Source organism: Cavia porcellus, unplaced genomic scaffold (genome assembly GCF_034190915.1).
Source record: "Cavia porcellus strain 051 isolate PalLab524CR breed Dunkin Hartley unplaced genomic scaffold, mCavPor4.1 scaffold_27, whole genome shotgun sequence".
NCBI classification, from domain to species: Eukaryota; Metazoa; Chordata; class Mammalia; order Rodentia; family Caviidae; genus Cavia; species Cavia porcellus.
Window position 1 is genome coordinate 18,275,619 of NW_026947510.1, and position 25,670 is coordinate 18,301,288.

The window sequence follows — 25,670 nt, forward strand, 5'->3', positions numbered from 1 at the left end:
GTAGATCACTGAGCAGCCTTTTGAGTTACAAGAGCCAACCCAGAGCTTACTTTTAGAACACCAGTCACCACTGGTAGCATGTTTCAGTGATACATAACTTGCTTACTCATGTGACATATTCTACCTGCTCAGTGAACTCACCTTGTCACTTCAGATGAGAATGACAGCTGTGTTCAGTTGTCCAGTAACATGGCTGCATTCAAAATCAACCTGGTATTACGGGGTGGATGAGCGAGCATTGGGACTTTTTGCTATATTTCAAACATTAGCGGAGATTTTGAAAGAGCCTGAGTCAGGACCTTCTTTCTCCCAGCTTGTGCACACTCACTCATTTCAGCTTTTAAAGAAGTTACAGCATTACTTCCCCACCACAAGAGACCCCTGAACTGGGAAGGGGTGGATTTATGACTCATTTGTAAATAAGACAGGTGAATCAACTGGTCCATGGCAGAAGAGCATCAATTGCTTGAAGTCACTGTGGCCCCAAGTGACTGTGACCTTAAAATGTTTGAGACAACTGCAAATCTCCATAGATTCTGGACTGAAGTCGAAGTGCAATATTCTGAGATTGCCACAGAAGCACGAAACAGCCCGCTTTCATATCAGCATCCATTTTGTAAAGCAGGCTTTTAGTGACAGCAACTGAAATGGAATTGTAGGGCACGCTGGCCATAAGCAGCATGCACTTGAGGTGTCACTGTCTCCCATCACCCTCAGATGGAACTGTTCCATCCCAAGCTCAGGACAGATGGACAGATGGCTCAAGCTCCACTAATTGTGCATTATGGTGAGTTACAGAATCACTTCATTATATACTACACTGCAATAATAGTAGAAATAAAGTGCATAGTAAATGTAATGTGCTTGAATCATCCTGAAACCATCCTCCCCTAGTCTGTGGAAAAATTGTTGCTATAAAAACCAGACCCTGCTGCCAAAAAAGGCTGAAGACCACTGCCGTAGGAGGGGAGGTGGGTGTATCCTTCTCAGAGGCTTTTAATTCCAAGATGTTGAATTGTATCACATACATTTTTCCAGCACTCATGGTTAGGTAGAATTTTTCTTTTAGCCTTTATTGCTGAATAACAGTGAATAAAAGCTACTAACAGTTTAAAACACTACTAAAAGCACTGTTGTCTTTTTTATTATTATTACTTATTAACTTTTAATATTATTATTAACCTTTTAATATGCTGCTGAATTCTATGGTCTACTAGTTCAGTTAGGATTTGGCATCTGGATTCTTTTCTGGTACTATCCGTACATTAGGTATCAGGATTTTCCTCATCTTTGTAAGGAGAAGGGAAGGCACCTTCTTTTTTCTGTGCCTGGAACAATTTCTTCCAATAATTTTTTATAGGGTCGAAACTACTGCAGGCTCTGGCTGGGCCAGCCTTGTCCCTGCCTCTGGACAAGCTCTTCTTCTGTTCTCGAAGCCCCAGAGGTGTGCATGACTGTTCTCCTTCCACAGATGTGGAAAGCCAGGTTGAGAGTGCCGCAGTCCCTGCGCTGTGGTCACACAGCCAGGAAGTGGCTCCACTGGGATTTGAACATGGGCCAGTCTGACTCCAGGGCCTGTGCTTTCTACACTGTTCCCCTCTGCAGGGGACATATTTGAGATGCTGGGCTGTGAGAGAACCCTGGACTTGTCCTGGGATGTTTCATGGGGACTGGGAAGAGTTCCGGCTTGAGAGTTTGCCCAGCTCTGCCTCCCCATCCTTTGGGCCGCTTGTCCGTACATCTGCTTGGCCACACATCTGGGACCTACCTGGTCTTCCTTCCTTCCCATACTGCTGTTCCCATCCAGCCAGACACCTGTCTGTTCATCCTCCAGCTTCTCACTCACTGATCTACCCACCACCCACCTGTCCACCCACCAGTTACTCATTTATCCATAGATTTACCTTCGCACCCATCTGTCCTCCATTTACTACTGACCTTCACCAATTTATCCATGATCTGTCTACCATCTACCTGTTCACTCATTCATGTCATCAGTTCACCCCATACCAGTTCACATATCCATCCACTAATCCACCTTTCATCTCTCTGACCTACCAGTCCACTCATCATCTTGTACTCACCCTAGCTGTCTACTTCCCCATTCACCCATCCATGCAGCCATCCATCCTCCTTCCATCAACTTGCCCAGCCATTCACACATCCATCCATCCATCCATCCATCCTCACACATACCACCAATCAATCCATGATGCAGTCATCCATCCACCCACCCATCTACCCATCCATCCATCCATCCATCCATCCATCCACCCACTTACTCACCTATTCACCAGTTCATCCCTTTACCCACCCTTGGAGTTTGACCCAAAAGCAGGGGGTGGATTTGAATGTTCAGAGTTTTAGGAGAAAGGGTAATGACATGAGCAAAGACGAGAGGCTGGGAACCAGGTGATTCTTCCTGTTTTGCAGAATTTGGAGGACAACAGAGGAAAATGTGCTAGGAAAGATGGATCAGGGACTAGATTCAGTGATGGTGAACTTTTTAGAGCTCTCAGCAGTGGTAAGAAACAACTGGTTGCCACTCAACACCACTGGTAGATGGTGAAAGGCTTTGGCTGCTACCTTTAGACGTTTTTACTTTATCCTTGGGCTATGTCTTTAGCCAAGGATTCACAGTTTTAGGTGTGTCTCTTATGCCTGTTAAGGCTTTTGGTTGCAAGTGACTGAAAATCTGTCCAACTTAGTTGAAGCAAAATGGGTTCCTGTTATGATGCCTAGCTTTTCCGATAGTTTCAAGTGTGATGAATCCAAGTGCCCAGTAACTGTCACTGTGTGTTTCTCTGTCTTCCATCTCTTGGCTTTACTCCAGAGACTGAGCTGGCCCAGTGCCAGAGAGCTTCTACCTGAGAACAGGATGACTTCAGGACCCTGAATGTTAATCGTCATCTTTTGTGCAGTACAGTGAGAAAGAGAGAAGTTGTTTGCCACTTACTTGCCTGAGTTGAGGCTTACTTGGCTCGGTGTCCCTCCCTGGGCTGGCATCATTCTGAGGGTTTTGGAAAGCACTGGTTAGCACTGCAGCGGGGGTGTTGTGGACCCTGGGGTGGAATCTAGGGGATGTCCTTGGAAAGATGCTGAACATGTGCTGGAAGGTGGACAGCTAGTGTCCACTACACCACTGTTTTGTTGTTTTTGGTTTTTGGTGGAGATGAGGGTGGATCATCCATAGCTCTTCACAGATTCTCATGGGGCCAGAGCTGATGGAGAGAATTTAGGGTCTTGAACAGTGGTGAAGGGCGGCAGGCCATGGGGAGGATGCTTCAGATGTCATTGGCAGGGAGGACACGGGTGTGCCCAGTCCCAGCTACGCAGAGGGTGGGGGTGCAGAGGGCCAGGTGGGAGCCTGAGCTCAGCCTTGGCTGCCTCCACAGGGGCAGGGCTGTTGCTCAGCCTTCTGCCCTGGGACCGTTTCCTCTCTGCAGAGTGGGGATGTGGGGAAAGAAAACATCAGTCCCCTCTGGTGCCAAAAGCAACATTTTGTTTTCTCAGAGGTTGATTAAAAGTCATGGGCATTAATCTTTAATTTGTCACCTGCTTGTGCTGGTAATGAGCTTAGTGATTACACAGATATTAGAAATGTGGGATCAGCTCTCACCTACCATACAACGAGACTGCTTGCTTTTTCTTTTTTCTTTCCTAGGGAGCAGTGGGAAGGGAGGGGTGGACAACCTGACTTGAAGAATTATTTTTCCCCATTCTCATGAGCTCACCCAGACTTCCAGTACTCGAAGTCTTGTGTGGGGCTGTGCTGAGTCACCACTTACTTTTTTTTGTTTTTAAAGAGCATCTTACTCTGTTGCCCAGGCTGGCCTGGAGCTTCAGGCTCAGGCGATATTCCTGCCTCAGTTTCTCAAGTAGCTGGTACTACAGGCGTGTGCCTCCATGCCCAGCTCTGGGTCGCCCCAGTGTCTCCCTCCTCCTCCTCTTGGATCTCAGGCACCACTTGCCTTCGCCTGCCCACGCTGTCTGACCCAGAGGATCAGAGTGCTCCCAAAGCCCGACCCTCAGCCCTCCCCTCCCGCTGGTCTCACTGCTGTCACAGATCACGCCATCCCGTTATTAAGACTTTCAGCCCCAGGAAATGAAGGAAATGAGGCTTCCAAGATGGAAGCCAAGCTCTGCCATCACTTGGCTTTCGATAATTTGTGACCTTCACATCCCTTCTCTTTTTCTCTTTCTCTGTCTGCCAACATCCTGCCCTCTCTGGCTTTTGTTGCCTGTTGCTAAATTACCACAGCTGTTTTTTGGTTTCCTTTGTCTTTCTTTTCTTTGAAAAGGCTCTTTTCTAGTGAAAAGGGACACATTCAGTGTGCTTTGTGGTCCCTGCATGGTGGCTGGACAGATACCTGGTAACCACTGGCTGAATGAAGCCCCACCCCTAGGAATCTGTCACAGATTTTGCTGTGACTGCTTAGGCTTGGCTTTTGGTTCTACCATTGAGATCTCTAAACAACATCTTAAGGGTTTGCCCAGGTTTTCTGCTTTCTGTGGACTGGAATCTCCCACTGGGACAGAGGGTTGGCCCTACCATCCTGTTGGGAATCTTGCATGACACCACTCTACCCGCCCTGTTTCTTCTGTCCTGTTGAGCCATGAGTGAGCCAAGGACTCTCTAGCCTCTCTCACCTCCACAGCCCGACAGATCATTTTCCATGTCTGGGTTTCGGCTTCCTCACCTGTACAACATGGCAAAATGAAACACTCATCTCCGGAAACTTGCAGGCCTGTGCCTGGGATGCTGTCAGCACTGAGGAAGTGATAATTAAATACGAACCCAATCAACAGTGAAAATCCCCCTGAGATCTTGTGCCAAGGACAAGTTTATTTTTCCTAGTGAAGTAGATGACTTCCTCTTACCAGACAAGGAGCACAGGGTCACCTGCTAATTTCCCTTTTGGCCCTGGATGCCAGGAAGCTTACTACCAAGGGAAGGTCTCAGGAGCGCCCCTTATTTCCTGTTGGTTATTCAATGCCGTTCTTTCTTCTTGTTCCTTTCCCTGCAATGTGAAGATTTCTGGCTGTATAGTTCACATGTACTGTTACTTTTTGAGTCAAATATACGTACAGTTTGCCATTTTTAAGTGCATGGTTCAGTGTTATTAAGTAAATTTAAACTGTTGTGCCACCATTGCCGTTACCTAATTTCAGAGCTTTGTGATCATCCTGAACAGCAAGTGTCCCCGTTAGAACAGTAGCACCCCACACCCAACGTCCAGCCCTGGCAGGCTCGGCTCTACCTTCTGTCTATGAACTTAACTACTGTGAGCACTCACATAAGCGGAATCATTCATATTTTGCACTTTTGATGGCTTAGGATACCATTATCGAGGTTCATCCATGTGGCACCTTGTGCCAGAATTCCCTGCCGGGCAAAGGCTGATACGATCCCATGGTTGAATGGACCATATTTTCCACATTCATTAATCCTTGACAGACGCATGGGTTGCTTTTGCCTTTCATCTATTGTGAATGATATGTAGATATTATTTGTAGTAAATCACATTCTCACTCACCTGGGTGATTGCAGTGGGTTCGAAGCAGGTTTCTGCACCACTTCTAAGCCCCGGCCCTGTGTGCTCCTGCTGGGTGTGTGTCTTTGTGTGTGGTTCAAACAGTGCTGCTGCTGTGTCCTGAAGGTGCATGTATGTTCCAGCTGTGTGATGTTTGGTGACTGATGATTCAGACCTGTATCTGCCCAGCTGCTTGGCCCTGGATGCAGGTGTGGCCACTCTCCGGTGCACCTAGGAGCTCACTCTGTGGTCTTCATTGTGAATGCAATGAGCCCTCACTGTGGAGGGCTCCCTCGGGTGCAGACTGCTGCCTGTTGCCCTTCCTCCCCAGAGTTCTCTGCCTGTGTGCACCTGTATCCCTGTCCCAGGCTGGAGGCGCATGAGAGATTTGTCACTCATTGGTCCCTCATCCTGCGATGGGGCTTATGAAACTGTAGACTGGGTGGTACTAATGAATGAGGGGTGACTGGACTGTGTGGCTAGACACGTGGCCCCTTGGAAGAGGGTGGGAGTGCCCAGCAGCTGCCACCTGTAGAAGATGCAGTTCTAAACCAGGACCCCAGGTTGTTCAGAAAGTGACTCAGGTCTGGGGGGAGGATTGTGGGACTTCCACCTCACCTATGCCCTTCTCTCTCCTTTGAGTGTAGACAAGAGCCTGGGGCCTTGGAGACCCCAGCCTGGTAGACAAGAACTGGGTAGCTTGCTAGTGCCAGCAGAGAGGGGTCCCCAGTGCCAGCCAGTGTAGAATGTCTTGCTGTTGAGTGGCCCGTCCATGGTGTGGCTGCTGGTCTGCATCTGCCCTTTGGCTGGACTTAGGGCTGGCTGGAGTGGGGAAGCTGATACTCATGTTTGGTCCCTGTACATCACCAGCATCTTCTGTGTTTATTTCCCCGCTGTCATCCTGGCTGTTTGCAAGACCATTGTTTTGATGTAGCTGCCTGCTGTTTAAAAGAGATTCCCTCCTGAATACTCAGGAAGTTTTAAAGCCATACTGGGGCCAATCTGGGGACTTTCTTCTTGCCCGATCCCATGTAGGCTGCCCAGTTAAATCAGAATTTTAGACACAGTAAATGAGTGTGTCCTGAATACTGCCTGGGGCATCCTTACACCAGACACTTACCCATTGTTATCTGAAATTCCACTGGAGCTGCACACATCCTGTATTTTTACTTGCTAGATCTGGCAAGCCTGTTCTCATCGGAATCAGAGATTATTTGAGAATCAGAGAAGGAAAAAGCATTTCTTGTCCAATGGTTGGACATAGTATGTAGTAGTTCCTGCCCTGTCCATGGTTTGGCTTCCCATGATTTAATTATTTGCAATCAATCATAACCCAAACTACACTAAGTTTTCATTTGACTGTTCTGAGAAGCATGGTGAAATCTGCAATCCCACCTGGGACTTGACTCTTGGTATGGAGTATCCCCACTGTATGTGCCACTCCATGTTAGTGACCTGGTGGCCATCTCAGCAGCTAGATGGTGGTGGTAGCACAGTGCTTGTGTCTTTGTAATCCTTAGTTTGCTTAATAGCAACAGTGATACAGCACGAGAAGAGTGACACTGGCCTTTGGATACATTAAAGAGAAATCATAAAGTGCCTCCTTGAAGTGAAAGATGAAAGTCCTCAAGAAAGAGAATAAAATTGTATGCTGAGGTCCCCAACAGCTACAGTAAAAAGTGACCCATAGTACATCTGGGCTCAGTATTCTCCACAGCTTCTGGTGCCCACTGGGCATCCAGGAATGTTTCGCTGTGAACCTGATTGTGGCCCCACTTCCAACGTGGTGGTTATCCTCAAGGCTACTTTGACCTTGTCGTCCTTGCCAGCCCAGTGAGTGTTTGCTAGGGGGCTACACTAGATGATCATGGGGGCTGATGGATAAGGGAGGTGATGTCACCCTCCTAGAGGGATGAGGGGTGTGAGTTTGTGGATGGGTTAGGGAGCAGTGATAACACTAGGAAGGGGAGCTGCACTCCGGATTCAGGAGGTCAGCATGGCTGAGCACCAGTCTGGGTGCTTTGACTCTGATGTGCCCAGGCCACCCTATCCCCCCGCCACCGTAACCTATCCAGGGTACCATTGTAGGAGCTATGAGGAGAGGTTGAGTCTTAGGGAGCACATATAGTGCTCTCAGTCCCCTGTTCCTTCTGGTATCCCTGAGGGTGCACCCTGCTGAGTATGTCCTCTGGTCCTGACCCACTGAAGGTATGGTCCTCAGAATATAACCCACTGCCCATCTTGGAACCCCTGTCCCCTCACCCAAGCAGGGGTTTGGTCCACACAGACCCAAGATGCCACAGCCCAGATGGGTGACCTCAAGCACCTTCTGGCTCTGTCTCCCCTATAGTTGCACTGTCTGCACCCGCTGCCATCAGAGCCACCCGCACTGGCCAGAGGCATGCCCAGAGGCTGCTCTTGAATGCCAGCTGAGGGTGGCCTGATGTCCTACCTAGTCACCTAAATGTTAGTTATCTGCGTGCTTCTTGGTTAGCAGGCCCCTCAGCAGTGGTGGGGAGGTGAGGAGACATCCATTGTCCTGCCTTTGATGCTCCGTGTAAAACGTTGTAGGATATGTCATCGATATAGAACAAGTCAGGTGGTGATCTGTTTAGAAATTCCAGCGTTTGTTGCCTGCAACGTTCCTAGGAAAAACCACTGTGCCTGGTTGTGTCTGGTGCTCAGTCAGGTCCCATGAGCTTCTCAGTCATACCTGGCTGGCTCTCATACTCCTGAATCCAGCCAGAACACACATGCCTCAGGAATATGGTCTCAGATCTCTCCTTCCCTTTTCCTGGTACCCATAGGCTGTACCATGAGCCCTGGTGGGTGCTCCATCCCAGCATTGCCTGCCTCTGAGCACTAATATTTCAGGGGCCTTAGCAGGAGCTTTGGGTGGCAGACTGCGCATGTGGACTGTCCCTCAAAGGCTCTGTGTTGAAGGCTTCGTCCTCTGCACAGAGGAGGGCTTTTGGGAAGGGACTGAATCCTGAGGAGGCCTCTGCCTCCTACATGAATTAATCCATTGATGGTTCACAATTGGGTTGTAGTGGAGACCAGGAGGAATGGGCTCCTGTGGCCCGTCCCACAGGGTTGGTCAAACCTCGTACTTGGTGGCCAGGGCGTCCCAGAGACCAAAGTGCAGATGTCAGGCCTTAGCATCATTTGCCTATCTTCTGGCAGAGTGTCCACAGCTCTGTGTCTCATTGGCCAAGTTTTTTCACATGTCCATTTGTAAACCAATCACTGAGGAGGGGGATGAGCATTGTGGCTAGGCTGGATGTGGTCCTGTCCTGTCCCCCTGAGCCCTCCCTAGTTACTCCCACCTGTAGGCATCCAGTGGGGACCTTCAGGATCCTGTTGTTTTTAATTTGACCCTGGGGACTAGGAGTTAATTATTTTGGCCTCTGCAGAGTCCTACTTTATTAGTTTATTTCTTCCCTGCCCTGTCCCCTATTAGACAGGCATCTATTTCTGTGCACCCATTTGTCTGTGTTATATAGTTTATCTCTTATCTTGGGGATATAGTTACTGTTTTTATGTTTAAAATTTTTTTGATACTGAGGATTGATTGGTACTTTGGCCCATCCTTTTTTATTTTTTATTTTGAGGTAGAGTCATAGTGAATTGCTAGGTTGCTCAGGGAGGACTCAAACTTGGTGACCCTCCTGCCTCAGCCTCCCAGAGTATGAGGGTCACAGGCATGCACCACCATGCCCATCCAGGTGTGTGCAGGCTGATCCCCGTGAGTGGCAATGGTGTACATTCTGCCTTTCCCACTCAGTGCTCTGGGTGGAAGCAGGTTGAGTCATGACACTTCAGGGTATCTAAGGAGTCAGAAGCCTGTATTTCTGTCTGACTGCATCCACCATATGAGGGCTGTCTGCAGCATGTCCCAGACAAGTGTCCCTGAGGTCCTGTCCATGATCTGAGGCATGGGGACTTGCCTTGTGGTTGCCGAGCCAAGGCTCAGAGAGGGCCAGGGCCTTATCGAGGGATGCACAGCAAATGAGAGACTGCGATCAGGCTCAGACCTGGTGTTCTGTATTCTTCCTGGATCTGAGATGGGGATGGCAGGGAGCCTGAGGCCTGGCATTGCCTGAGTGTGGCCAGGGTGGGGGTGACCACAGACCTAGGTGAATAGAGCAAGGGGACAGGCTTAGTGGGACAGGATGGGGGTTAGAAATCTAACCCTCCCCTTTACTTGTCCTCTCTGCCTGCCTATTGTTTACTGCCCTGCACACTACCACCTGCACCCTCCTGGGCACGGAGTCCTCAGCCATCTTTGGACTCCTGGACATGTATGGTGGCCCTTGCCTCCACCAGGAGCCTCTCCATCTGCTATCACCCCTATTGTGCTGGTTCATTCGGCTCCAGCCACTGTGGTCCCAGCTACTCCTCACTGGCTTCTGCCTGTCCTGCCGTAGGCCCTTTGTGCTGGCCCGACACCGACACAGTCTGCCCCCAGCTGGACCTTTCAGTCTCAGCTTATCATCGCCTGTCCTTGGAGAAGCCTTCCTGCCTGCCCGGCTGACATGGTCTTTCCGTGCCCAGTCCTTTCCTGTCTTCCTTCCGTTGTTTATTTCTTCCCTGTGCTGATTCGTGCCTGGTACGGATTTGCACGTGCACTGATTATCTGCCCCCCACCCCGGATTATCAGCCTTGGAAGGCAGCCAAGTAATGCTAAGAAACCCTGGTGTCTGGCGGCCCTAGGTTGATGCTGATGCTACCTGGCTACTGCTGCCGGTGGTGATACTGGCTGTCACTCCTTTGCAATCCTTGGAGCTCTGTCTTGCATGCCTGCCTGGTCTAGCTGGGAGGTAGTGTCCACTGGTGCTTCCTCTGGAAGTCACAATGGCACTGTTCTCACTTTTCCCTCTTACCTGAATCTTTTGTTTTTGAGACAGTATCTCGCTATGCAGTTTAGGTGGCCTTGAATTCACTTTGTAGCTCAGGCTGGTCTCAAACTCACAAGGATCTTCCTGTCTCAGCCTCTCAAGTGCTGGTATTACAGGTGTGTACCACCATGCCCAGTGCCTGAAGTTTTTAAAAAGCTACTTTAAAAGCTTTTTAATATGACACATTTAAAAAGCTAGATATACCACTTGCTTGTGTTTTCTTTTTTTAAAAATTGGTGATTTTAGCAAGAGAACTACTGACATTAGTACTGCCTCAGGGGTGGATGCCGAGACAGCCCTTGCCTGTGATTTCAGGATCCTGGGGTGGGGACTGGTCCCCTGGTCACCCGTGGGCTGTGGGACCTGTGACTTTTTAAGGGTGACGTGGAAGATGGGTTGAGGATAAGAAGGGGCATTTGAATGGCTTGTAGAGGATGATGAGGGCCTGGGGGAAGAAGCACTTGGAGGGTCCAGTAGAGAGCTGGCCTGGGGTAGCTTCCTCTGGCCCTGAGAGCTGGGCAGAGGCGGGTCCTGAGACAGTGGAGATATGGGTGCACTGTGTGGCCTCATAAGGCAGGACCACCTGCTCCCGGCTACCCTGGCCTCCAGGGGAAGGGAGGTGCGGGGGTGTTGGGCTGGAATGTTTCAGGGCAGAGGGGAGCAAGGCTGGTGCTGGGGCAGGTGCTGGATGTAGGGTGGGGCAGAAAGAAGGGACAGCTGACAGGGTGAGCAGGGCTGTACTGAGGGTGTCAGTGGCGGTGAGTTGTCCAGCATGTCTTTGGTGGTGCTGAGGGAGGGGGGCGGTAGTGTCCCCGGTGCAGAACGTGCAGTCCCTAGGGGTCCCACGGTTGTGGTCCTGAGCCCTACTTCTCCAGCCAGGGCTGTCATCGGAGGGTGGAAGGCTGGTTCCTGCCCAGCACCCCTGACCGTATCTCCTGACCAGCAGCCATGGGCTGGGAATTGAGGAGTCTTGGAAGGGATTGTTTTGGTGATCGTGTGTGCTGGGACATGGGAGGGACAAGGTGGGCATATCCCGCAAGGGCTGTGAGTGTCTGTGGGTGAGAGGGTGCAGCTGCAGGGAGGACTGCGGGGCTGGGTGAGATCCTGAGTGCCCTAGGAATGTTCAGATGGGTGTGTTTGTCCCTGTGTGTGTCTGCGGGCTTTGGGGTCAACCAGAGGGTCTGAGGCAGGCATGGTGGTGTTTGCCAGTAAGCCCAGTATCAGGAGGCTGAGGCAGGAGACCACTGCAGGATCCAGGCCAGCCCGCGTTACGTAGTAAATTCAAGGCCAGCCTGAACTACACTGCAAGTTCCTGTCTCAAATAGCACAGTCTGTGTGGGTCTGCCACCAAGGAGGAGTCAGGTGGCCTTGAGTGATCAGATGTGTGGTCATGTTAGGACCCCTGCAGCATCTGTGTTGGTGACCTGCCTGTGTGTGTGTCTGCCCTCCATGGTGCAGAGTTGCAAGGGCACATACTGGGCACATGCTGACCTGGGCACATGCTGACCTGGGCACATGCTGACCTGGGCACATGCCGTAGTGCTGATGGGCTTCCTTTCCATCTCCAGGAGCTTGCAGGACCATGGCACTGCTCTCGGACCCCGCAGGACTCTGGCTGGTGGTAACCTTGGCTGTGGTGATAGGCCCGAGACGGGGCATGGCAGGACCATGGCAGGACTGCACGGGTGTCCAGTGCCCACTGCTGGAGAACTGCATCGAGGAGGCGCTGGAGCCAGGTGCATGCTGCGCCACCTGTGTGAGGCATGGCTGTGCCTGTGAGGGCTACCAGTACTACGACTGTGTGCAGGGTGGCTTCGTGGATGGCCGTGTGCCTGCTGGGCAGTCCTACCTTGTGGACTTTGGCAGCACTGAGTGCTCCTGCCCACCAGGCGGTGGCAAGATCAGCTGCCAGTTCATGCTGTGCCCTGAGCTGCCGCCCAACTGCATTGAGACCGTGGTGGTGGCTGACAGCTGCCCACAGTGTGGTCAGGTGGGCTGCATCCACTCCAGCCGGAAGTACCCTGCTGGCCACACCATCCACCTTTCAGCCTGCCGGGCGTGCCACTGCCCTGACGCAGGTGGGGAACTCATCTGCTACCACCTTCCTGGCTGTCATGGGAACTTCTCAGACACTGAGGAGGGGGACCCTGAGCGACACTATGAAGATCCCTACAGTTATGACCAGGAGGTGGCTGAGGGGGAGACCGTGTCAGCGCTGGTGAGCGAGGCCCAGGCAGGGGCAGGGGGTGCCCCAGCTGCCCTGGGAGGCGGGATCCAGCTACGGTCCACCATGCAGGCAACTCCCTGGCCAGCAGCCCTCCCCCGGCCCACAGCGGCTGCTGCCTTGGGTCCGCCAGCTCCTGTGCAGGCCAAAGCTAGGAGAGTGACAGAGGACATTGAAGAGGAGCAGGAGGAGGGAGGAGAGGGGCCGGAAGAAGAGCAAACGGCGGCCACTGAGCGACTGGCAGCAGGTGGCCCCAGGGTGCTGGGTGATCTGCCTACCATGGCCCCCGCCAGGCCCAGCCTCGTTGTTCAGGAGAAGGGCGCAGAAGCCAAGGCAAGGCCTGAGGAGAACCTCATCCCGGATGCACAGGCCACCCCACGCAGCTCTGGGCAGGAGGGCCCTGCGCCCCTGCCTGGGTCAAGCCCAGCCCGTGGTGTCCCATCCTGGGCTACGTTGAGCCCTCTTGAAGGTCCTGTCAAACCCAGCACCCAACCTATCCTGGTCATGCCCCTGCACAAGGAAGCCCAGGTCCTGCCCACCCAGGAAGTACCCAAGCACCGGCTGGCTCCAGCCCATTCTCGGGCAGAGGACGAAGACCCCAACTCTGTCCATTCTGTCCCCAGGGGCAGCCCTGAAGGTAAGAAGATTTTTTCCTGCTTCCTTTACAGGTGCAGGTCACCGTCTTGGCTGTGAGCATTTCAGCAGGTCACACAGGGCTGTGTAGATCTTCCTCCCCTTCTTCCTCCCCTGGCCTGATCTGCATAGCCCCACTGGCCCCAGGGCCTTTGTATCTGCTGCACTTCTTACAGATGGCTTTTCTCTGCTCCAATTTCCTCCCAGTGTCTCCTTTCCTGGCCATCCATCTTTCTTCTTAACCCTGTTTAGATTTCTCTGAGCCCTAGCTGACTTGATGGTATGTACTTCCATAGATGCTTGTTTACTGTTAGTGTATGGTCTCCGCACTGGAAGGGAACCCGGTCTGTCACACTGAGCCCCAGGGCCTCCAGGAGTGCTGTGTACACAGTTGATGCTCCATAAATGCTGGAGGAGTGGATCTTTCAGGCTGCCTCTTCACTTAGTCACCCCTCCTCACCCAGGTTCCCTTGCTGCCCACACTTCCCAGACAGCACCTCCCCTAGAAGCTGTCTCGCCCCTCCCCCCACAGTTCTGTTTTCTTCCCATTCCCTCTCAGGGCACTCTGGGAGGTGTCTGGTTTCCAGAGGTCTGTCTCCTGTCACTTCCTCTACAAACCCTGCTTAGATGTCCAGCAGCTCAGCAGCGAGCAGGGCCTGGGAAGATGGGGTGTCCCGAGAGGGTGTGGGTCCCCTGGCTGGGGCCGTGTGGGAGGAGAGGGAAGCAGGATCTCTGGGCTTTCTCTAGTGTCCCACTGCTGTGTCCTGCTGCCCGAGCCATGTGGCCTTGGCTGCTCTCTGAGCCTGCTTGGACACTGCTGGGTGTGGACTGTGTGCAGCCTGTACCCATGCATTGCAGCAAGAGGGGCAATTTGTGGAATCCCAGCCTGGTGCTGGGTTACAGGTCCCCCCTCTCCTGTTCCAAGTTCCAGCTGCTCCCCAGCCCCAGCCCAGAGCTGCAGGGGCCTGCAGGGAGCCCTGATGAGGTGCATGTGTGCTGTGTGCCTAAAGGGGTGCAGCTGGTTGGGAAGCAGGCCTAGCTCCTGCCTTTGCACTGCGGCCTCCTGCTGCCAGGGTCATCTGGAACACTGGGCTGCTTGATCCTGGGGGCTGCTTACTCTCAGGGCCCAGGTTCACTTTTTTCTTTCCCCTGGGCTGTCTTGGGGATGAAGGCCCCTCACTGGGCCAGGGCTGTCTTAGAGAGGATCCTGACCCAGCTGCAGCTCTCAGTGTACAGAGAATAGAATGCAAGGTGGTGGTGGGGGACGGGAGCCAGATAAACATCCTTCACCCTTCTGTCTGTTTCCACTGCCTGGTATTCACCCATCATGCCTCCACCACGTGAGTACGCAGGCGGCTGGCTGCCTTGTGCCTCAGTTTCTCCATCTGTCAGCTGCAGTGAAGCCCCTGTTTTGAGGATTAAATGAGCTAGTGCATGCCGGGTGCTTGGTGTGGAGCTGAGTAATTGGAAGTGTGAGCAATTATTATCCACCATCTGTTCTTCAGAGACGTTTAGGGAGCACCCTATCTGGGCCAAGTCATGCAGGGAGCCCTGCAGACTCAGCTTCCCTGCCCCTGGGGTCTGATGGGGGTGGAGGACACTGATCTGTGAGGGTGGGTGACAGGAGGCGTCATGCGTGTGGATCTGGCTACCTGATGGAACTTCTGGATAGAGAAGTGGCATTTGGGCCTGGCTACTATTATAGAGGAGAGCTGGGGGTGGGGTGTCTCCAGTCATGATGAGACCCTGGATAGAGAAGCTGGGGCAGTGGTACCAGGGCAAACCCTGAAAGAGGCTGCAACAGGCCGGAAACGACCCCCTGTGTTGCCATGGCAGCCTGGGGCCTGGGAAAGGCGGTTTCCAGCCATCGCCCCAGGCCCTGACTTGGATTGGGGGTCTCTTGTAGGAGTGGAGCTGTGCCAGGGATCTGGGCTGCCTGGTGGGGCCAGCACTTCCAGATGTGGCCTAATGGAAGCCGCATGCCCTACTCCCTGGGCAGGGAGAGGGAGCCTGATGTGTGTTGTCACTTGGGGGTTTGGAGAGCACAGCTTTTCCTTTTGAGCTGGCAGCTCCCACCTCTACCATAGAGAGACCTTTGGGGTAGGCTAGGCGGCCCTTAGGAGGTCCTGGAGGTGGCCCCCCACCTGGACCTGGCACCTCACAACCTCTGTGTGACAGGAAAGTAAAGCAGGAGGGGACCCATTCCTGAGGTCTCCAGTTCCCAGATTCTCCAGGGCAGGGATCTCGGGCTGCTGGGATGCCCTGGAGGCTGAGAAACACCACATAGCACTGTGACTTGTGCCAGGCACTGTTGTGAGAACGGTGGTGAGTAAGCCCTTCCACCCCTACAGCAGCCCTGATTGATTTCTGGGAGTGGAAAGAGAACTTCACAGAGCTCAGGCCACTTGCCTGTGGGCACGTGGGAGCAAAGTGGTGGCACCAGGTTCCTCTGGCATCTATTCTCTGTGTCATTTCTGAGTGCTCAGGCTGCATTTGTGCTGGGCAGATGCAGACACAGAACCTGCTCTCGGGGAGCTCAAAGTCTGGCAGGTGAGATCAAGACCCCCCGCAGTCAGACAGGTGTGGCATTGGAGCTATGATCCTGCTGGGGAATGAGGCGGGCGCCCAGTGAGCCCGCTAGTGGGATGGAGGATGTCCATAGATTCTGTGCAGATGTTACACCATTTTCTGTGAGGAGGTGGGCAGGTCTGGGAACCTGTGGGAGAATCCTGGGGGGAAGTAGGATTTGGATCTCAGAGCCTCCCAGCTGCTATGAGGGAGGTGCCTGGGGAATCCAGAACGCTCAGGCAGGGTCCAGGGCATCTTCCAGGACCTACCTCTTGGTGGCAGTCACTTAGATATCACCTCCAATCCCTGTTACTTCAGGGGATGCTGAGCACTTGGGGCTGCAGCTTTATTGAGGACCAACTGGGAGCCCATTCATAAGTTACCCAAGTGAGGCAGAATGTGAAGTAGAGCCACTAGCTTGGGGACAGTCACAGATGTTCACTGTGTGCTGCTGCAGTGGTTGCCGGCCACTCTGTGTTACCATGACCATTTGTACTGTGACAGTAGAGCATTCATACTGTGACTGAGGTGGGTCCTCAGAAGGGAGAGCTGGTCCTGGTGGGGCTGGGAATGTGGTAGCCATGTTGGTGGGAATGCGGCCTATTAGACACCATCGGGGCCTGGGGATGAGGTGGGAAAAAGGCTTGCTGTGCCACTGAACGCTGAAAGCACTGCAGAAAAGCCCCTGCCCCTGGATGACATTTGTCCCCTCCATACAGTGGGCTGTCAGGGTCACCACTGGGCAGAATTCTATGATGGTTGTCCTGAGCAAATGATCAGGACCCAGCTGCCAAGCAAGTGGGCTGGCGATGATACCAAGGAGATCACAGACTAAGTCTTCCAAATGCTTCTTACTTTAAATTGATTTTTTTCAGGTGTTTTGTTCCAGTGATGAAAGGCTGACACCCACAGAACCCCTTCCTTTGCCAAGTGTGGCAGTGCATACCTGTAATCCCAGCAGCTGGGAGGCTGAGGCAAGAGGATTACTGAGAGTTCAAGGCCAGCCTGGGCTACACAGGGAGACAGGGTCCCCAAAACAGGAAGAATCCCTTTCTGTAAGGGCAGAAACAGGAGTCCCACAGCCCAAGTGTGTGTGGGCCCAACTCTGAACCCAGATCTGTTGGGGCCCTAATGTTGTGTTTCTTGCCTGGCTCCTGAACAGACACCCCAGGATGGATGCTGACCTGTTCCCTGGCTCACTGTGTGACCACTGGGCACATGGCTTAATTGCCCTGGTCCTCACAGCTTCTTGGGTAAGAGGGCTTGCACCAGCTGTGTTCTCTGTTGAAAGAAGCACATGCCCACCGATTGGGCCTGTCACACAGTAGGACTCTGCTCACAGCTGGTGCCTGGGGGCACTGCTGAGGCTGGGCCAGGCCTGGTTTCCTTGGCTTCCTGTGTCCCGGGCCTTGGAGGATCTGAGAAACCCTAGCTCCGAGCTGCGACTTCTGTTTTCAGCACGTTTGTTTGCCAGCATTGCCTAGGCTGGGCCATCCTCCAGTGGTCTCTGGCTCTCATGTCCTGCAGCACTGAGAGTCTTCAGGGAGTTTCCCTCTGGCTGATGTCAGTGCTGCTTGGGTTAGTGCTTTGCTGGGACTTCTACCCCTGTGTCCATGCTGGGAAAGGTAGCTTGGGCCAACTCACAGCCTGGCTCTCAGTGGGTGAATTCTCTCCTCTGCCTCCCCAGCTGTGTGCCCCAGGCAAGTGATGCACCCTTGCTGAGCCTCAGTTTCAGGCCTCCTAAAATGCTGGTGATAATCTCAGGATTGCTGGCCTGTGGGTGAGACTGGATCCAACCCAGAGCAGCACCCAGGGCCACAAGGCCTCTGCCTTTCTCTGCCAGAGGAGCATCACTAGGGCTGGGTTTGTGTTTTTGTTTAAATGAACAAATGTGTGTCTTTTCTGTGGGTCAGAAGCTGTCTAAAGAGCCAAGGACCAAGCCCTCTGAGGCTATGTGGGAGGTGCTGTCTTTGCTTCCTGCCTCCGCCCCCGTTTGTCCTGCAGCTGCACCACAAGTTATTCCCAGTGGGCCCTCCTTGTGTTCTGTGCTCCCTCCAGCCTCTGCCAGCAGATCAGCAAAGGCCTGAGCCAGCACCCAGTGGGCCAGGCAGGAGTGCTGTCCCCTTCCGTGTCTGCATTCCGCTGGCCTCTGTGTCACTGCACAGGGCCAGCCTGGGGTGCAAGGCGTATGAGTGTTGGTCCATGAAGCCTCGTGATGTTCCTTTTGACCCCTCCAGAAGGGCGCAGTAGCCACCATTCTGCCCGTTTCACAGTTGGGACTGAGGCCCAGGGACAGTCTCTGGCCTGTGTCAGGAAGGGCAGGGCAGGGATGCAGGAACAGGCTCAAGAGCTTAGGGCAGCCAGGGCAGTAGAGAGGTTCACAGGAAGAATCAGGACCAATGGGTGCCAGAGACAGGTGCCTTGAACCCAGGGGCAGCAGCTGCCCAGCTCTGATGATCGCCTGAGGGCTGTGGATGGCTAGTGTGACCTATAACTTTGGATTTCCCAAAAGAACTCTGGGATCTGGAATTGCACGCACAAGCTCCCAATTTGTGCATATTGGCAATTAGTTGATATTTCAAGGTGCCAGCAAAGTGTGTAATGGACACAGACTTGCCATTACAACATAGGCCTGAAGAGCGCACATCTCCACTTCTCCTGCCCTGATTATTTCATTAGATGACTGGGACTCTTCAGAGGGCCAGGACTGGATGAGGAACCAGGAGACTTAGGAGTCCTGACCTCCAGCCTGGTGTTCCTTGCTCAGGCATGGCAAGAGCTGAATCTGTGGCTGTGGCCTTAGGTAGAGAGACAGCTGTGCTGTCCCCCAGGACAGCCTCCCTGGGCAGGGAAGAGCAGGCTGAGCAGGAGTGGGTGGCTCTGGGCTGTGTGGGGTATCATGGCTAGTGCAGCTGGCAAGGGACAAGGGACCAGCTATTGTGCTACCTCCCGGGCGTAGGTGTGACCACATTTCCTGGAAGGGCAGCCCAGGCTCCTGTGCAAGGGCTGTTCATGCCAGTGTGGTGGCGTGATCAGGGCTAACAATTCCTTGTGCATCACCACATGGTCCTTGGTGTAGGGATGTAGAGAAGCTAGAGGTCTTGCCTGAGGTCACTTAGCCATGGGGCACACAGCAGGGCTCTGAGTGGGGCTCCTGGCATTCTAGACCAGCTTGTGGCCTATCAGCAGTGAATATACTGACCCTAGGGATATGGGTGTGGAGCTTGCTACCCTGGTCTCTCCCAAGCACCTCTGGCCATTGTGACCACTTCTCAGTGGCTGCTTGTCTTGCAGCCTGCAAGGGAATAGATTTATTTTAGGTCAGTGCCTGGTCAAGGTGTAGGGTACAGGTCTGGACACAGGCCCAAGTATGGAGGGAAGGTGCCAGGTGGCGTCACTGGGAGTCCGGCTTAGGAAGAGCCCCACTCTGGCCCATGGCTCCTTTTTGGGAACCCCGTACTCCCAGACTCACAGTCTTCAGACCACTACCAGCACAGGAGAGCCACACTTGGCAAATGTGCCCAGCATACCTGCTGCCCCTTCTCCAGGCAGCATTTTGGAGGCACTGCTTCCTGGGCCTGTGTAAGAAGCCAGCCTAGGCGGCAATAATCCCTGCTCCCTCTCCACCATTAGAAGAAAACAACATGTCCAGTTTCCTAATGTGATGTTAGTATCTTTATTGTTTAAATAAGTCACTACTTGTCGTATGTTAAAAGTGTGGTGATCCGAAGTTGTAGCTTCATGGCACAGCTCTTGCCAACATGTGAGAAGCCTGGGGTTTAATCCTTAGTACCACACACTAAAAACAGTGTTTACATCTCTCTCACAATTAAATCCTAGTTAAGTAGCTCTTATTAAACTGCATGCACAATGACCTGGGAATTACATTAAAGTAGAATAAATGAATGGTACACAGAATTAGGTCATAAGATTCATCCATAAATAATACTTACAAACACTCTGCCGACAAGCAGAAATCCATCCCACTTCAGTTTGCACAGAAATAGTTTCTTAGTGAAGGGGAATTTACAGAATTGCAGGAAGGTGAGGCTCGTTCCACTGCCTCTGTCAACTTCCTAGAGCAGCTGGAAGCCGGGCACTGGGGCCTGCATGGAGCCCTTTCCAGGAACTGGGGCTCTGTGATCTCAGCACCTGACACCCCCAGATACCCCCTGGCACCTGGCCCACAGCAGACAGCTAGTTGGACGGGAGGCGCTCAGCAAACAGTCCCAACCCCGTTATTGTCCAGTGTCTCCCTTGTTTGAGACGCACACACATATATATGTGTGCATATGGGAACTTAAGTACCCACGAACACGTCCTTGGTCCTCAGTATCTGCAGGGAGTTGTTTCCAAGGGCCTCCTTGAGTGCCAAACTTCAAGAATGCACAAGCCCATGTATTTGTGCACTGCCTACACATATCCTGTGAACTTTAAATCTAGTACACAGGACAGCTAGCCCTGGACAACAGGGGAGTTGGCCACATGAGGCCATATATTTTTAGCATTAAGTGGTTTTTAGTGGCATTTTTCGTGGTGTGCTGCACGGTGCTCAAACACTGACTATGTAGAGGAGTGATGAATGGGACAGCAAGGCACAGCGCTGACCCCGCTTCTTGCTCCCATTGAATGGGGACTCCTGTGGGTCAGACTTCACACACGCCCGTGCAACATGACACACTGATAGAACGTAGTGATGGCTGGTGGCAGTACTTCAACTCACACACGTGTGTGCCTGTGAAGGCAGGTGTTTATTAAGTAGTCATGTAAGTTTTCTTATTGAACTTTATAAAAGTTAAAACAATTTTTTATCAGTCCATGTTTGCAGTGCATATTGCTCACATTCCTTGTGTAACGCTGGTCTGTGTAACGCTGCGTAATGCTGATCTTGATTCCTTTTTCATCCCCTCCCCTCCTTATCCCTCTCCATCTCAATCCCCTTCCCCTATGAAAAAGCTCTGTTTCTCTACTTCCTATGTCTTGATGTCTTGCTCTTTATTTATAATTTGGCTTTTTAAAAAATTTTTTTAAGAGCGGAGTATATTTATTGAGAGAAAAAAATGCTTTTGTCTGAGAGAACGACAGAAGAGGTCCAGAGTGGGTTGCCAAAGGCTTCATCTTTTCTTTTTTGTCTTTTTCATTTTTATCGGTACCAGGGATTGAACTCACGACCGCCTGCTTGGAAGGCAGGTGCTTATGCCGCTGAGCTAAATCCCCAGCCCCTGGCTTCATCTTTTCTAGGCACTTTTATAGAGCAAAACCACGAGGTGAGATGGGTACATAGTGGGGGAAAACTGGGAACTCGCAAGGCAGGCTGGCATGAGGTGGGACAGAACTGTGGTCAACCAATAAGATTAATTGCTCAAGTAAAATTAATTAAATGACTCTTCCTGTAAGGGTTGGTTGGTGACTGCTGGCTTCCTTAAGATGATACATACATATTTAGAGTATCAATCCCTGATGTTTATCCATAGAGTGTGGTTACATTTGTGTCACTTTTTTCTGGAGATCCGGCCCACAGCAGAGGTGTCTGTCTCCTCCAAGGTTGCAAAGTATCTGGTCTTTTGCTTGGCTCCTTTGAGGTCCTAGCTCTGTCTGACTGCTTATAACATTTCTATCTAACTCATTAATCTGTAACATTGCCCTCTCTGAAGAAGTAACCCAAATTGCTGTGAGGGAGTAATGGTGATGACCTACCTGGCTTTTTCAGACTGGGGTTGTAGTTTTTGATCAGTAGTCAGGGGTGGTCTGCAGAGGGTCTATCTAAAGGTCCTCGAGAGACACCAGGCATTTTCATCTTGGGCAGTTGCACAGCTTTAAGTTTGGAAGAGACAAAGGCAAAGAAACAATTAAATGCGCCTGTGCCAAATGATAGAATTATTAGGGTAACTATGAGTACAGTTAACAAAAATTTCTACCAAGAGAATCTAGTAATGGCTTTCTATAAGGAGGATAAGGAAATTTTAGAGTCTGACATGTCACTGATTTGTTGTCTAATATATTGAACAGCTATTAAGATATTAATAGAAGGATCAGGAATGTACACACATTTAATTTTTATAATTGCGTAAGTAACCTCCTGTACTGCTATTAGAATGTCTAATGCCATCCAATTTGGTTTTATTAATTTCACTTATTTTTTAATTTTCTTTTTATTTAGGAGAGAGAGACTAGCTGTGGTGTAATGTAAGGCCCACTGAATGTAGTTAGTTAAGGCCTCAATATGCATCAGATAGCCTTTTCTCTGGACAAGAGCTGGTGGATCCTAGTGAAAGGAATCTAAAAGGAATGTGGCGTATGTTATTGGTTTCATCTGTATGATGCCTTGTGTTTAGACAAGAACAAACTTCAATCAAAGCATGTATAATCAGAGTATGTATACAAAGGCATGCATAATCAAAGCATGAGCATTAGAGTTGCCAGGTAAGTTTATAAACTGTTTCTAAGGGATAGCAGTTGAAACCGATTGGCTCTTAGGTTCCTTTATTGATGGAGTCTGACATTTTGTCATAAATCTCTATAACTAGTTATAATTATCTCTACTTTTTATGACATATGAAGAACCAGATTATTATTTTGAGCAATAAAAAACTCTTAAGTTTTTATGTATGAACAACTGTATGTACTGTATTTGAAAAAATCAGTCTCAGCCTTATTTTGAATGGTTGGCATCCTGGGTATATAAATTACAGCATTTAGACAGGGTAAAATCCCTCCGGGACTGGAATTGGGCTTTTAGGCAAAAGGAAGAGAACGTTATCCCAGTTACGGTTTAAGCAGCATATATTTTGATGACTGTTAGTGAGGTGCAAGGCCTGCAGGAAGACCAGAGTTGAGAAAGTCAGAGACGTGCCAATGTCCAGCAATTCGCTGCTTTTTATCTCTCATCATGATTACTTAGGTCTCCTCTCCAGAGACGACAGGCAGAGATGACCATCTGGCCAGAGGGAGGAGATGAGTGCTCAAGGCCGGTTAGTCCTGCTGTATACCTGGGACACAAATTTGAGTTCTGGGGTCTCCGCCTCCCAGTGCAGTTTTGTTTTCAGTGGCAGCCTTTACATTCAGAGTGTGGCTTGAGGGATCTCTTAAGGTGGTCCCTCTTAAGGTGGCCTGGGTTTTTACAGGAGTTTCGTCCCTGGATCTAGTCCTTGAGTTCTTGGAGCCCCAAGAGTCAGACTTACGGTCTGTTTCTTTTAGGGCTGCAGCAAGAGCAGCTGCTTTTTGTCTCTTGTTTTCTCTCTTTGACTTTCTCCCAGTCCTGATTATAGAATACTAAGGAGGCAGTTTTTACTAAAGTATCAAGTGAACTAGCTGGAGCGAAGGCTATCTTTTGTAACTTTTTCCAATATCTGAGGCTGACGGGGTAATACACTTCTCTATAAGAATAATTTGTCCTTCTATGGAATCAGGATCAAGGGAAGTATGTTTTATTAATATATCCAGCAAACGATCTAAGAAGTCAGAGGGGTTTTCATCTTTCTCCTGAAAAATAGCTGACAATCTAAAATATCTAGAAGGCTTGGTTTTTGCCCTTCTTAGACCTTCAAGAGTATACACTTGAAAATGTCTCCTGCTCCAATCTCCTGTCTCGCTGTTAGGCCACTTGGGGTCTTGGGTGGGAACTGCTGGTGTACCAGTGGGAAATGATAGTTCCCCTGGCTGTCAATCTTCTGGTCATTTAAAATTAACAATATGATATGCACCTCCAAAGGAAATAACAGTTTGTAATACTGTTTGTCTCGCACGAGACGTTTAAGATTAATATTACATCTTTTCAGTCTAGTTTATAGGTTTGAATAAACCCTCTAAAGATGATGTACTTATGAGTCATCTAAAATTTTTCCTAGTTCTAGCTTAGTTTGCTTTAAGTTGTGGAGAGAAAGAGACCTATGAATGAGGTCAGTCTCATAAAGATTGTAATTTTACTTAGAGCATAAATAATTATTTTTTAATGTTAAAAAAGTTTGAATATAAGATAATTTTGACCATTTTCCCTCTTTTTAGAGTATATCTCTAGACGTAAAATAGCATCGTAATTAATACTTCCCTCTGCATTCCATTTTGGCTCTAGGGGGTGGAAAGGCCGTGCACACGTGCAGAGAAATATCCAACGAGTCTTTTTCAACATGGAAGGGTTGAACATCTCCCAGGGCCTAAGAATGCATTCCAGAGGAGTAAGGGGCTTTGGCACTGAGTTGCCTATATCTCCATCCAGTGATCTCGGTGGAAGACCTCGAATGATATAGGGGAATGAAACTCCCAACGTGCTAGATATCTGGTACAAGTTCGTGTTCTCTAAAATCAAAGAATGAATTTTAGGAACAATGCAGGTTAAGAGCAGAATACATTTGTTGAGAGAAAGAAAGCTTCTGTCTGAGAGAGAGACAGAAGGAGTCCCGAGTGGGCTGCCGTATGATTTGATTTTCTTATATGCGATAGATATTTCAGCTTGTGCATCTATGATTTATTTCCCTCCACATTACGGTGGCAGGATGCAGCCATTCTCCTACAAGTTCTCAAGTGTATCTTAATGGCAGAATTGGACTCCATGGTGTATAAATGCATTTTTTTTTTACCCATCTATTGATGGACATACAGACCTCTTCCAAGATTTAGCTGTTACGACTTTTGCTGCTGTAAATATGTGGGTGCACCAACCACTGTAATGTGTTGTCTTTAACTCGGGGGAAGATTCCTAGAAGGGGAACAGCCAGGTCAAGTGAAATTTCTGATTTAATTTTCTGAGGAATCTCCATACTGATTTCCATAGTGATTGTACTAGTTTATATTCCCACCAACAGTTCCTTTTTCCCGATTTGTGTTATTTCATAAAAAGGAGCTTTTATATACTAACTATATTAAATATTTTATGTATGGCTTCAGACAGTTCCTCTCCACTCAGGAAAGCCACACTTTTGGACACATATTCCAATCACCTTTAAATTATTTATAATACCTAATACAATGCATATGCTATGTAAATACTTTTCTAGTAGATTGTTGATGGAATAGTGTTAAGAAAAATACCAGGACAGATGGAAGTACAAATATTTTTTCAAGTAGTTTTCTGTACTGAGTTGGTTGAATCCACAGATACAGAGCCAGCGGGTGTAGAGGGTTGTGCTGATGCATATATAGTGTACATACACATGTGCATGGTACACACCTACAAATAGCATGTGTGCATGCTGGAAACATTTGAATCTGGATGTTAATCTTTAAAAAAATAAAGACGTTCTCCCATAGTATTGCCACCTACCTTTACTTCACACCTAACACAGTTATTAGCTCCTTAACTTGGACCATGTTGGTTTTTCTCCACTTGTCCCGAAACTCTATTGTGTAGCTCATTTCATAAAAGTAAATAGGATCTTTAGTTTTACATAAGGGAAATAAATGTAGCGCTCAACCTGTTAGATGTCTCATACGCTGAATCTGTGTTCCCCAAAATCAAAGAATGAATTTTAAGGAGCAACAGAGTAGGCAGTTTTGTAGAGAGAGAGATAGCTCCTGAGCGAGACAGGAGGGCACACAAGTGCGTTGCCAATGAGCCCATTTTTAAAAGGAAGTTTTTATAGAACAAAGTCACGAGGTGGGTACAATGTGGGCTAAAGCTATGATCAGATTATAAATACAGCTGCTTAGGTAATAATCCATCCAATGGGGAAGCAGGTCACGTAACAAGTGTACATGGAAAGAACAAAGAATTGTTTAGGAAGGGTTGGGTCCAGAGGTTTTGGTCTTCGACTGAGGCGATTGATGTTTATCTAGACTTGATTGACAAGTGTTGCTACTTATCCCTTGGGGAAGCAT

General features: G+C 50.1%; 1 protein-coding gene across 2 annotated transcripts in view; it reads left to right on the plus strand.

Annotated features, from left to right (window-relative positions):
- Fbln2 (fibulin 2) overlaps nt 1–25,670 on the plus strand; it is a 70,110-nt gene that overhangs the window by 11,927 nt on the left and 32,513 nt on the right. For both annotated transcript variants that reach the window (XM_063237957.1, XM_063237956.1), the window contains exon 2: nt 12,001–13,293. In XM_063237957.1, the coding sequence (XP_063094027.1) occupies nt 12,015–13,293 (1,279 nt within the window). In that variant the 5' untranslated portion in view covers nt 12,001–12,014. The remainder of the gene's footprint in view (nt 1–12,000; nt 13,294–25,670) is intronic.